This window comes from Puma concolor, chromosome B3 (assembly GCF_028749965.1).
Source record: "Puma concolor isolate L17-30 chromosome B3, mPumCon1.1.hap2, whole genome shotgun sequence".
Classification (NCBI taxonomy): Eukaryota; Metazoa; Chordata; class Mammalia; order Carnivora; family Felidae; genus Puma; species Puma concolor.
This window is the reverse complement of record NC_141672.1, coordinates 142,711,187-142,723,713: the sequence shown is the minus strand read 5'-3', so window position 1 is coordinate 142,723,713 and position 12,527 is coordinate 142,711,187. Positions and strand designations below refer to the sequence as shown.

At 55.9% G+C, this 12,527-nt stretch overlaps 1 protein-coding gene across 7 annotated transcripts in view; it reads right to left on the bottom strand.

The window, feature by feature from the left end:
* Nucleotides 1-288: 288 nt before the first annotated feature.
* ACAN (aggrecan) overlaps nt 289-12,527 on the bottom strand; it is a 69,118-nt gene continuing 56,879 nt past the window's right edge. For 6 of the 7 annotated variants that reach the window (XM_086711556.1, XM_086711550.1, XM_086711555.1 and 3 more), the window contains 6 exons: nt 7,150-7,263; nt 3,958-4,116; nt 3,498-3,580; nt 2,774-2,918; nt 1,635-1,817; nt 289-1,201 (listed from right to left, as the gene is read on the bottom strand). In XM_086711556.1, coding sequence (XP_086567682.1) covers nt 1,125-1,201; nt 1,635-1,817; nt 2,774-2,918; nt 3,498-3,580; nt 3,958-4,116; nt 7,150-7,263 — 761 coding nt within the window. In that variant the 3' untranslated portion in view covers nt 289-1,124. The remainder of the gene's footprint in view (nt 1,202-1,634; nt 1,818-2,773; nt 2,919-3,497; nt 3,581-3,957; nt 4,117-7,149; nt 7,264-12,527) is intronic. The other variant, XM_086711552.1, reaches the window with a different exon arrangement.

The following is a 12,527-nucleotide window of genomic DNA, read 5'->3' as shown; positions in this document are numbered from 1 at the left end:
AATGGTCATGGTCCTTTGACCACGTGCCAGCTTGCAAATCCACACACAGCACCCGCTGGCTTTCTCACACAGACACCGTCCACCAAACGTACAGGCACCCTCACAAAAATAAAAGCACAACAGGTGTGACTATTCCAGGCCTTCTGGACAGACAAGATTCACCCAACTCGGGATCATTTGCTCAAAACGCGTCCCAACTGCCTCCGTTCCTTAAGAGCCCCTTTCGGTAGTCCTCAGATCCTGGTTGCCTTCTCTTTAAAAAAAAGAAGGGAAAAGAAAAGAAATAGATCTCTTCCAATGTCTTTATTATTATAATTATCATAATCTCGTTTTCAAAAATATAAATAGGTGCACGGAACTCTGGTGCCTGCACAGTCCCGGGGGTGGGGGAGGGGGGAGAGGGGGTGGGGGGCACTCCCCCTGGGAAGGAAGTGCCCCCCACCCAGCCCTGCCGAGATCGACACCTGCTCTGGTGGCAGACCCGGGTGGGAGGACGCTGGAAGAGGGACCCTGGGAGGGAACCTGGCCCCCACGCAGCGGAAGATCCCTCCATGGCTCTCTCCTGCCCCCTCCCCCTCGGCGGAACCCGCCCCCTCTCTCCCAGGCTTCTCCCTCCTGGATGCAGATGGTGCGGCCCTCCTGGGTGCTCATCCAATACATTCAGCTGCGGTTTGGGCTCCAGTTCTTCGTGCCCCTCCCTCCCTCCCTCCTCCCTAGCTCTCCCTGGAGGTGAAAGAACCAACGATTGCACTGCTCTTGGATAAAGTCAGGAAACAAAAAATAATCTTCTTTATTTAACTTAACCCCTCCCCTTCTCCCCCTGTCCCTGCGCTGGTCCCTGGAAAGGCACAACGGGAGATTGAAGAAATGTCTCTAAACTCAGTCCACGGGTTACAATACGTTTGCTTGGCTTTGGCACTGGGGGGAAAATCAGATGCAGTTCTGGCGATTTGGGAGGGGGTGGGGGGCTGGGTGGGTGCATACACAATGTGGGATTTGTTTTTTTCCTTCTTTAATGGAATTCCTTATATGACAGAAAGCGACAAGAAGAGGACCCCATCCGTGTGGGATGTCAGCCTGGCGAGGCTCCTGGGCTCAGCATCCTGGGCGCGTCCGGGATGCTTTCAGTGGGCAGTGCTGGGGCGGCTCCTCCGGGCGGGCCGTGAGCTCCGCTTCTGTAGTCTGCGCTTGTACGTGGAGGCTGCAGTGAAAGGGAGACGGGGGAATCTTGACCGCTTGGAAGGGAGGTGGGCCGGCCTCACCCCTCCCCGCTCGCCCCTTCTCTGTCGCCTCCCCTCCCCGCAGAAAGCATGGGCTCGAGGAGGCAACCTGACCTCCCCGCTCTCTGGTTTTGATTTTTTCTTGGCACCAACTTGGGCTAAAGGGGCTTTGAGGTGCTGTCTGAAGGGAAAGCGGGCCACCTGCGCTTTCCTTCATCCTCGCCCGAAAGCGAGCCCTCCCTGAGGGCAGGGGAGGGGGGGAGAGTGTGATTGAGCCCAGGGATGGTGCAGACAGCTGGTGTTCAGGATCCCCAGGCGAGGGCCAGCTGCTGCTGTGCTGCCGGAACGGGAAGGAGGACAGGGGGGCAGGATCTAACGCTGTGCCCGGCGAGGGTGGAGAGGGGTGGTGCTCACGGTCTGTGCAGGTGATCCGAGGCTCCTCCCAGTGCCCGCTGGGCTGGCACCGGATGGTGGGCACATGGCGCTGGACAAAGCCCTCAGTGCACTGGTAGCGAACCAGGGAATTGATCTCGTACCGGTCCTTCCTCTGCCCGAAGGTCCTGGCGTGCTCCACCACCGGGGGGTCTCCACAGGCCACTGAGGGGCAAACACCCTTGAGAAAGAGCTCTCAGAGGGACGCATGCCAGTGATGAGCCCGCCTGGTCCCCTGTGGCAGCCATGAGACAGCCCAGAGCCCAAGGAAGGGGCACTGAGCCTGGACACCCGGCCACCAGCCCTGGTGGATGGCAAAGGGGCATTTTCACGGCGTGCCGAGAATCTGGAAACCGCTGGCTGTAATGTCTGGGGTTCTCAGTGATTTAGACCAGCAGGGTGGGAATAGAAGGAGGCTCTTGAGGGGGCGAGGAAAAGACAACAGGGACGGAGAAAGGTGGGAACGGTGGGGAAAGCCAGGCAGATCTTCTGCGACTTCTTTACGAAAACGGCCGGTATAGGAGGGCACCTGGGTGGCTCAGGTTGTGGTCTCACGGTTCGTGAGTTCGAGCCCCGCATCAGGGTCTCTGGTGTCAGCACAGAGCCCGCTTCAGAACCTCTGTCTCCCTCTCTCTCTCTCTCTCTTTCTCAAAAATAACTAAACATTAAAAAGAAAGAAAGAAAGAAACAGCCAGTATAGGGAAGAGGGACGGAAAGGAGGGGCATGTTCTACCAGCACCTCTAATATCCCCAGACTCTGAGCTGAGGATGGGGGCCTGACAACCAAAGGGAATGGGGCTCCCCACCCATGTGCCATCGTGGGTGACTTTCTTGTGTCGGTGCCCAGGGGACTCTGTGTGTGTGTGTGTGTGTGTGTGTGTGTGTGTGTGTGTGTGTGTAGGGGCTGGTCTGTCCTCCAGCCTGTGACCATCACCTGTCCCTGTCAACGGTCCCTAGGAGTGGACCTGCTCTTGTCTTTGGCCCTGGGACACTAGACCCCCCAGGTCGGCGGTGAAGGGCCATCAGCAGCCAGGAGACAGGGGGACTCCCCCCAGGTCCCATGGCAGGAGCTGAAAGTCTTGACTCCGACCAGGCCGGACCCCTCCCAGGTGGCTGCTCACCTGTGCCCTTTTTACACGTGAAGGGCAGGTAGTAATTGCAGGGAACGTCATTCCACTCTCCCTTCTCGTGCCAGATCATCACCACGCAGTCTTCTCCGCTGACGAAGAAGTTGTCCGGCTGGTTGGGGCGCCAGTTCTCAAATTGCTGCCGGGGGTGGGGTGGAGGGGGGCAGGGGTGAGGATAAGGCAGGAGCTTGACAGCCGCCTTCTTCTCAGTCCCTCACCATGAGCCCATGCCGCTCCCCCTCCAGCAGGGGCTGGTCTCACTGCTGCCTCGCTTAGGTAGGATTGGGCGGTAGAGACATGGCTCTGTGGCCGTTCACCTCTTCCAGGGAGCCTTCCCTGATGTCCTCGGCTGACCTGCAGCGCTGACTACGTGTACTGTCTACTTGGCATCTATATTGCTTTCCGTCTGCCCGCCTCCTCGGGCAGACTCGAGTCCTCTGCGGGCAAGGGAGCCCTCTAAAGCTTCCACGTGGCCCTTCTGGTGGCGTGCCTTCATTCCATCATTTCCTCCTCGTCCCCCTCTTCCCAGCCGGTGTTCACTCGACTTGCCCGGCCCTGGGCCGGTCTCCAGAGGCAGAGATGAACCACACACGGTCCCTGCCCCCAGGGCTCCCAGCCCAGCAGCTGCTCAGTGAGTGTATGTGGTCTGACCATGTCCCTCTCTGGGGGTCTCTGCTCCCTCCCCTCCTCTGGGCCACCAACTCTTCCTGGGGCTCACCAAGGAGTGTCCGTCTGACCAGCGGAAGTCCCCTTCGATGGTCCTGTCGTTCAGGCCGATCCACTGGTAGTCTTGGGCGTTGTCTAGAGAGAGGTGTGGGTGTTGGGCACGGCGCTGGACACCCTGAGGGTGTCTGAGAAACCGAGGCAGAGAGGATGGAGGGGTGGCAGGGGGTAGGCGGGCTCCTGGGAGCACGTCACCTACTTCTAAGGCCCTGACAAGGCTCTCCGCACATGCACGTCCAGAGTGCACTTCGGCCACCACCCAAGCTGGTGAAGACTGGTGACAGCCACGGGCTTAGTCTGGCACTGACTGTGGCACGTGGTGGGCTGCCTGTGCGGCCCTGGTTGCAGAAACACCCTTCCGCCCCTCCCTGCACCGCCCCCCTGCCTCCCACCCCTGCGGCCTCTCTGGGTCCAAGTCTGCTGACGTCTGGCGGGTGAGGCCCCGCCGCACTCACTGTTGACAAACTCCTGCTCCTCCGGGGTGACAATGCTGCTCAGGTGTGACTGCTGTGCCCGACACCGGCTCTCCGCATCCACCCAGCTCTCGCGGTCGGGGAAGTAGCGGTAACAGTGGCCCTGGAACTTGGTCCAGCCCTCCTCACACAGCTCTTGGTCTGCAACACAGGTCGGGGGCTTGAAGAGAGAGGCCCCGGGGCCGACTGGGCGTGCCCAGTGCCGCCAGTCTTTCGCCAGATTCCTACATCCACCCGGCCTTCAGTGTCCGTCCTTGAAGGGAGAGGCCCATACGGATGAGGTTGAAGTTGGAAGCCAGGAAGGCCTGGCCCCGGAGCCCCAGAGCCTCTGGGCACATCTCCACCCTTTCTCTCCCTGATGTCGCCCCCCACCCCCACCCCACCCCAGAGCTTTTCTGCTCTGCAGGGCTGGAGAAAAGAGGTGGCGAGGTGGGAGGTGTTGAGGTTGAGGCCCAACATGGGTCAGAGGCTCCCAGGAGCCCCGGGGAGGGAAGCAGGGAGCTATAGGGAGTGTGTGAGGGAGGCAGGGAGCTGTAGGCAGCGCCAGGGGCATGAAACGGCACCTCGGGTGGGGACAGAGGGACAGAAGTAACTCTGCTTTGGGTTTAAAGATGACTCAAAGCTCTAAGTCTGTCGATCTGAGCTGCGCCCAGGATATCTGCCTCTTTCCCAGAGGAGGAGGTAGCCAACCCGGGGTCCGTGACCCAGGGGCCCCGGCTTTTTATTTAATTTCTGGAGAGCAGGTGAAAAGAGGGAGGAGCTTCTCTCCTCACAAACCTATGTGGGTAATGGGTTCTGAGTTCAGGGGAAGGGACTGGTTTGGAGATCTTGGAGCAGGCTGAGGGGACGGACGGAGGCAGGGGCAGGAGCCGGCTCTTGGGAGTGCGTCTCCCCATCTCTGCCCCCAGCGACATCTCACTGGTAGCCGGAAATTGGTCCTGGCGGGAGTGTTATAAACCTGGGAGATTGGCAGGTGCTATGCGTCAGGGCTCCTGCTTCCTCTTCAGGAGTCAGTTGCTAAATAAACAGCAGCCAGCACACCAGCAGACAGAGGGAATTCTAAGACCCCCTCCTCCTCCTTCTCCTGGGGGTGGGGAGGGCTGCTGCTCAGGCCTGGGGGCCAAGTGCAGGGCCAGGAACCCCTCAGGCCGAATGGAGCCTCCTTTGCTGGGTGCTACCGATAGTCTGGCTGACCCAGGATGGGGGGGGGACCGGGACCTGAGGGCAAGGAGGCTTAGGCTGAGGGGTGGGTGCTTGGCAGGACTGAAAGACAGACACGCGGGAGAAGGCAGAAAGAGAGGACAGGCAGAGGCCAGCAGCCTGAGGAGAAGAGGTCAAGCAGCAGGAGGGCTGGGGGGAAGGTCACCGGTCCCCTGCAGCCAATTGCTTCTCCATGGAGCGAGGCCAAGGTCTGGAAAGAAGGTGCCTGCAAAGAGGTAGCTCGGCGTCCGGGGGAGACCAGAGACCTCATTCCAGGGCTTGGAAGGGCTGAGGGCCGAGCTGAGCAGGCAAACCCGGAGGCCACAGCTGCTCTGGGAGGGTGCGGGGCATGCAGGATGGTGGCTCTGGGGAGACACTGACCGAACTGCAGGGAGCCCGGAAGGAGCAGCAGGGCCAGGAGCTGAGCCATGAAACACCCGCGGGACAGAACCGCGAGAAGAGACGGAGCCTGGCTTGGCTTAGCTGGGCGACCCGGCACCGTCTCTGTGCCCCGCCAGAGTGCAGAGCCCCGTGGAGACCCTGCCTCCAGTCTGGCAGAGCACCTCCTTTCCTGGTCTGGCATCTAAGAGCTGTTGTCCGTGAGGACGCGCCAGATGCTTGTCCTCTGCGTAAATATTTTGATATCCTGGGGAGAGAAGCCTTATGACTCTCCCCTCCCTCCCAGCCCCCGGCCAAGACCCCATGCACCAGTTTCCTGGGGCGGAGGTGGAGAGTGGGAGGCGGCAGGGAAAGAAGAGGGTCCGGGCCTTTTCTTCCAGAAGCCTTAAGTTCCTCCACCGGCCTGTAACCTTAGCGGTGCCTCCGAGGAACATGCAATCCGAAACTCCTCCCCACCCTGCTTAGGACCAAAGGGAGATTGCCCAGGGGTTTCATCTGCTTTCTGGAAGTTTCTGGGACATTTAGCTTGAGGGGTCATAGAAAATGGTTTTGAACCCCGGCACGCTTCTAGTTCTGTGGGGGTTACTGCAACTAGTAACTACAAGCCCCATCTCCCCCTTTCTGAGTGGGGATGGCCCTGAGATCCTGGAGGGCAGGGGGCAGACCAGGAGCACCAGAGGCGAGAGAGCGGAGGGCTCCAGCCGGCCCTGGGAAGTTCCGGGCACACAGCTCCCCTGGCAGAGCCCGGCCCAGGTGCAGGAGCAGGGGGTTGGCAAGGCCCAGGAGGGGGAAACTCAGCCCCTGCCCCTTGCAGTGAGGCTCTGTCGTCTTTGGCCAGCCTTTTGCCTTGCGGGAGTGGGGGGAAAGGAAGCATGGGACGGAGTGGCACTGACTGACATGGCAGCTGTCATGGTGGTGGTGGCAAGGTGACGGGCAGCAGTCCCTGCTCAAGCATGACTTGAGCCTGCTGGTGACAAGGGAGCTCTCAGGCAGACAGAACACAGCTCTTGCCACAGAAGAGAGAGGCGGCGTGGCCAGTGTGGCATGGTGGCTCCCGAGGCCACAGAGGGGCCGCGGAGGTCCCACGGGCAATAGAGCGGGCAGACGCATGCTCATGACTGCTGGAAGATCTTTGGTGTCATTTGGAGCGAGAACCAATTAATTACTCCCACCCACAGCTTCCTTCAAGACAAGGGCACGGGATCAGCTCTGTCCTCTTAGTCTGATGCATGCACCGACCTCGATGCGGTCTCAGCAGGTCTGGAAGCCCTGAAGAAGGTTAGTGTTTTAAAGGTCCCCCAGAGCCCCACCTTCCAAAGTGCAGGCTGGCCCGGCCTGCGTGTCTCTCCTGCGGTCAGATCAGCCAATGCCCCGGAGGAGGGTTGCCACAACGAACAGCAGGAAGAGTGGGAGTGAGTGAGGCAGACTTCTCGGTCGTGGCCCCTGAAATGGCTGTCTGGAGGGACCTTGGGGGCCCCCAGCCAGGGCCCAGAGCCTGTGGTTAGAAGGGAAGGGTGAAGGAGAAGGAGGGGGTGCAGCAGTTAGTAACATTAGCTGAAGCCGAGACGGCCGTACCAATCTCACACAGGTCCCCTCGGTAGCTGGGAAGGCATAAGCATGTGAAAGAGTCGATGGCGTCCACGCAGGTGGCTCCATTCAGACAAGGGCTTGAGAGGCACTCATCAATGTCTGCAAGAAACCAAGGGCCACCATTAGGACTCCTGCCAGCAACTCCAGCTTTGAAAGCATTGTAGGTTCTTTACGGGTGGCCAGCCCTGCTGCTCTCCAGAGCCCTGGGAGGGGTGGCTGGATTTCCTAAGAACTGTTGCTGCTGCTGCTGCTGCTGCTGCCGCCATATTGGAGCGCTGAGCCAAAGATCCAACAAGGGTTTTCCTGGATGTGTGTGATTCTCGACGGGCAAGCTGGGAACACCGCAGCCAGGTTTCCCAGTGGTGAAGAGATCTGGTGCTTCTGAAGGCAAACACCCATTGCACGGCTCCTCCAAGATGCCTTCTCCGGTGACTATTTCAAGAGGCTTTGGGGTCTGAACCGGCTCTGAACATGGTGCTGAGCGAGGACCCTGGAGGTCAAGTTCTTGAAGTCTGGTTAGAACTCTTTTCTTTTCCTATCTTCTCTGTAGTTATGAACCAAGGCAAGAGGGCAAAGCCATGCATGGAGTACGAGGACAAAAAGCTGAAGTGGTCTGCAGAGTACTGAGCCAGGAGAGAACGGCACCATGGGATATTCTCATGAGACTCCTTCAGTTTTGGGGGGTTGCAGATACCATCGTTGTCTTCAGTAAATCAGATTCTAGAGTATCTAACAAAGATGAAGCCAGCATCATTCTCTTCACGGGAGGAAGAGAAACCAGCCCAACATCTTCCCATGTTCCTTCCAGCTTAGGGCCTTAGAACGTGGACACCTCCAGTGAGTCACAGTATCTAGAGGGGCTCCATTCTGGCCAGTGGGAAACCAATGTTTGAAGCTGGGGAGCCACTGGGGCACCTGTGTGGCTCAGTGGGTTGACCATCTGACTCTTGATTTCAGCTGGGGTCGTGATCCTGGGGTTGTGGGATTGAGCCCCACATTGGGATCCATGCTGAACATGGAACCTGCTTTAGATTCTCTCTCTCTCTCTCTCTCTCTCTCTCTCTCTCTCCCCCCCGCCCCTCTCCCCTGCAATCTCTAATTCAAATAAATAAATAAATAAATAAATAAATAAATAAAGTTGGTGAGCCACTTAGTAAGTGGCCACCTATCACCCTGAGGTACGGCAGGCTTATTCCTCCCAGGCACACTCTTCCTCCCTTCTGTTCTTCGGGCCCAAGATGTTCTTTCTGATCCAACTTCTTTGTGGGACTTGAGCTGTTAAGTCATTGGTCTTCGCCTCAAATTTTCATCCAGTAGCCAAGGTGAGAACTGGATCTCCAATTCTCCATGTCTTTCCAGTTTTTCCATGTCTTTCTGAGAAGCCAGAGACCTGGGGATCTTTTACTCTCTTCGTATTTATATCATAAAGGCCGCTGCTGGTTTTTTTCTGGGGTACTTCCCCTGGGAACTTGCTAAAAGGTCTTATGAAGCTCTTCTTCCCAGGGGGTCAATAAGATGCTTCAATGAATGGGTGCCACTGGCTCATGGGGCATCACGATATATGGCAAAGCCTCAGTGTGTGCAGCTGTGTTTGCACCACCTTCAGGACCCGACATATCCACAGGTGGCGTCCACGTGAGCAGCGTCTTGCACATGTTCCAGGATTAGTTCTCGCCTCTCATAGCAGCAGCCTAGACCTTAGAGTCAGTCCCCTCCTAAGAAGTCAAGAACACTTTCTTGTGGATCCTTTTTGCTAGCTGGTGCACAGTAGACGTCTTCAGGATCAGAGTTGGGTTTGTGCAGTGGGTGGCCGGTTCCCACGCACTCAAGTCCTCAGGTGTCTCTCTGTTCCCACGGAGTTCTTACCTTCATCTCGGGGAGTGCACACCACGGACTAGAAACCAAACAGTTCCAAGGTTGGAACTGTTCCAAGCGAAACCAAAATGCATGGAGGAACTGACCGGAGTCCCAGCATGCACTTGGATTCCCAGCATGCACCAGGATTCCCAGCAGCAGCAGTAGCAGCAATAGGTCAGGCCGGTGGGCTGGGCGGAAGCTGGGGCTGCTCTCCTGCTCCAGGAGAGCCCCTGTTCTCTTTTGTCCACTAAGCGTCATTATGGGTCACAGGAAGCACCTGGGCGAGGGGGGATTAAGCAAATGTAGGCGCTAAAGCAGTTCTACAGAGCAGGGGACAGGAGTGGCCTGTGGGAGAAGAGCCAGACATCGGCCCTGGGGCCTCTGGCCAACCGTGGGGGAGGGGCAGGAAGTCAGGCCAAGTGGCTCCCTTCACATCATTGGCCCCCAGGTGGCCTGAGGCCCCGGGGGGGGGGGGGGTCGGCAGTGTCCTTTTCCTCCTGGCTTTGGCACACAATCTGAGCAGGGTGAGAGACCGCAACTCGGGGAACCAGTTCCTGGGTTCAGAAGCTGTGTTGTGCAGGGCCCGGGGTTCACCAATGAGAAGACCAGAGAGCCCGTGGGTGCCAGCTGGGCAGTTTAGAGCGGGGGGGCCTTCAGCCGGAGGAAGAGGGCCGAGCGTCCCCTGTGGGGCTTTCCCGGGAGCCCCGCAGGCCTGTCCTGCCCCATCTCCTCTCCCTCTGGCTGGAAGAGCCACCGCAGCCTGGCAGTGCCCACCTCTTTCTGTGAAGGGCAGTGGGGACATTGCTCATCTTCTGGAACCGCAAGAGGAGTTGAGCTGGGCTGAGCACAGAATGGGGGACCCCAGACAGGGTGACAGAGGGCGGGGGACGGAAGGGCTTTGGGCAATGGGCAGACCGCATGAAGGAAGAGAGGAAAGAGAAGGAACCGGTCTTTCACAATCTTCCCTGAGCCAGATGCTAAGTGTCCCCCACACGTGACCCTCCCAGGAGCCCTATGGGGCACAGGTGTCACATGTCGCAGTACAGGTAGGGGAACACGAGAAGTGGCCTGCCCACGTAGGTAAGCCAGGGGGACAGACTGGAAGAGGTGGAAGAATCTGACACTGAGGCTGGAAGTTGGGCCTCTGTCCCCTGGGGAGGGAGAGGGACACTGAAGTCTTGGATCTCAGCGCCTCGTTACCATTTCTGCTGCACCGGCCAAGGGCTCCCCTGTCATCTCTGAGCAGGAACCCTGGGGAGTGTCAGAACGGAGTCCTCTCCCTACTACTATCACCAAAAGGGATGATTTGTTCTAGAGATACCTAGAGATACCTAGGTATCTCTAGATACCTCCAACTTAGAGATACCTCCAACTTAGGGGAGAAAATAACAGAGAATCCCCCGGTAAAGGCAAGGGGAATAAAGATATTTCCAAGTGATCACTTTGGCATCTGAATTGGAGACCTCAGGCCTCCATGCTGAACAGGTCTTGTCTGGTTTTTGCTCCTGTCAGAGCCTAAGACCCTCCAAGGGAGAGGGACTTTATTTGGCTCATAGAAAAGGCTGAGTGACAGCAGGTATTTTACTCAGGTGATACCCAACTGAAGGGGTTGCCAATCATAAAGACTGTGATATGAATGGTAACCCTCAAATTGTTCAGTGTACAACCTGTGCAGCTATATGTGGTGATCCTGGACATAACTTTCCTGGACAAAGATGGGAGAAAATCCCCTCAAGAAGCACAGAGACCATTTCTTAACCCAGTGGATGTTCTGCACCCTACAAAGACCTAGGATCAATCAGATGGACAGACCCGAGTAAATACATTTGCTTTCTGGTCTATCACAATTGATAGGAGGGTTGCAAGAACATATTTATCAGTTCCAATTTGCTTTTAACATAAACATGATAGGGGATGCCTGGGTGGCTCAGTCAGTTAAGCGTCGGATTCTTGGTTTCAGCTAAGGTCATGTTCTCATGGTCCGTGAGTTCGAGCCCCGCATTGGGGTCTGTGCTGACAGTGCAGAGCCTGCTTGGGATTCTCTCTCCCCCCTCCTCTGCCCCTTCCATTTGCTCTCTCTCTCACATACAATAAATTTAAAAAACTTAAAAAAAATAAACGTGACGAGACGCTTGGGTGGCTCAGTCAATCTTGGTTTTGGCTCAGGTCATGATCTCACAGTTTGTGGGTTCAAGCCCCATGCTGGGCTCTGTACTGACAGTGTGGACTTGCTTGGGATTTTCTCTCTCTCTTGTCTCTCTGTCTCTTTCCTGCTCCTACTCTCTCTCTCTCTCTCAAAAATAAACAAACTTAAAAAAATAAACATCATTAAACAGTATGCTATAACTGTACAATTAGGTCTTATATTTCTAAAGGTTGATCCTGAATGTAACTTTAATATCCTGCTTCTTAAATTCAATTATAGTTGACCTCTGAACAACATGGGTTTGTGTGTAGGTCCACTTACATGCAGATTTTTTACAGTACAGTACTGTAAATGTATTTTCTCTTCCTTATAATTTTCCTTTTTAAAAATTAAGTTCTATGCCCCATGTGGGGCTTAAACTCATGACCCCAAGCTCAGGAGTCACACACTCTACTGACTGAGGCAACTAGGTGCCCGCCCCCCCCATGATGTTCTTTTCTCTAGCTTATTTTATTATAAGAATACAATACATAGAAGCACCTGGGTGGCTCGGTCGATTGAGCGTCTGACTTCAGCTCAGGTTGTGATCTCACAGCCTGTGAGTTCCAGCCCCGCATTGGGCTCACTGCTGTCAGCACAAAGCCTGCTTCGGATCCTCTCTCCCTCTCTCTCTCTGCCCTTCCCTGCTCATGCTCTCTCTTTCTCAAAAATAAATAAAACATAAAAAAAGAGTTCCATATAATACACAGAACATACAAAATAAGTATTAATCGATTGTTTATGTTATCACTAAGGCTTCTGGTCCACAGTAGGCTATTAGTAGTTGGGGGGGGGGTCAGAATTTATACGCAGATTGTCGACCATATGGGGGCTGCACCCCCAACCCCCAGTGCTATTCAAGGGCCAACCTTAGTTCCCTGTTAAAACCTGCCCGTAGACTTTTTAGTTATGTCAAGTCATGAAGGTGTGATTTGTGTTTTCACTTGTAACCTTGTATTTTCACTTGCTCTGAAAGCATTTTCCCCACCCAGGGCTAAGATTTCACTGAACTTCAAACATTTCTGCTCTAGGGGAAGAGACCGTGTCAGATCACAGATCGGAGTCTCAAGCCTACAAAATGGAGAATGGTGGTTAAGACCGAAAAGAGGCTGATTAAATTTTAAGTTCACGCCCTTCCAACCCCAGAGTTTAGAGAAATCCACCCGGCACCGGGGATGGCCGGGAAATTGGACGTGAGGTAGCATGTTCCCACCTTGGGTGTACACGTAGTTACACCCTGTAGTTAACACGTCTTTAAAAAGGATTTTTAAAAAATACCAATGCCAGAGACCCTCTTCAGACCAATGATCGCATCAGAGTA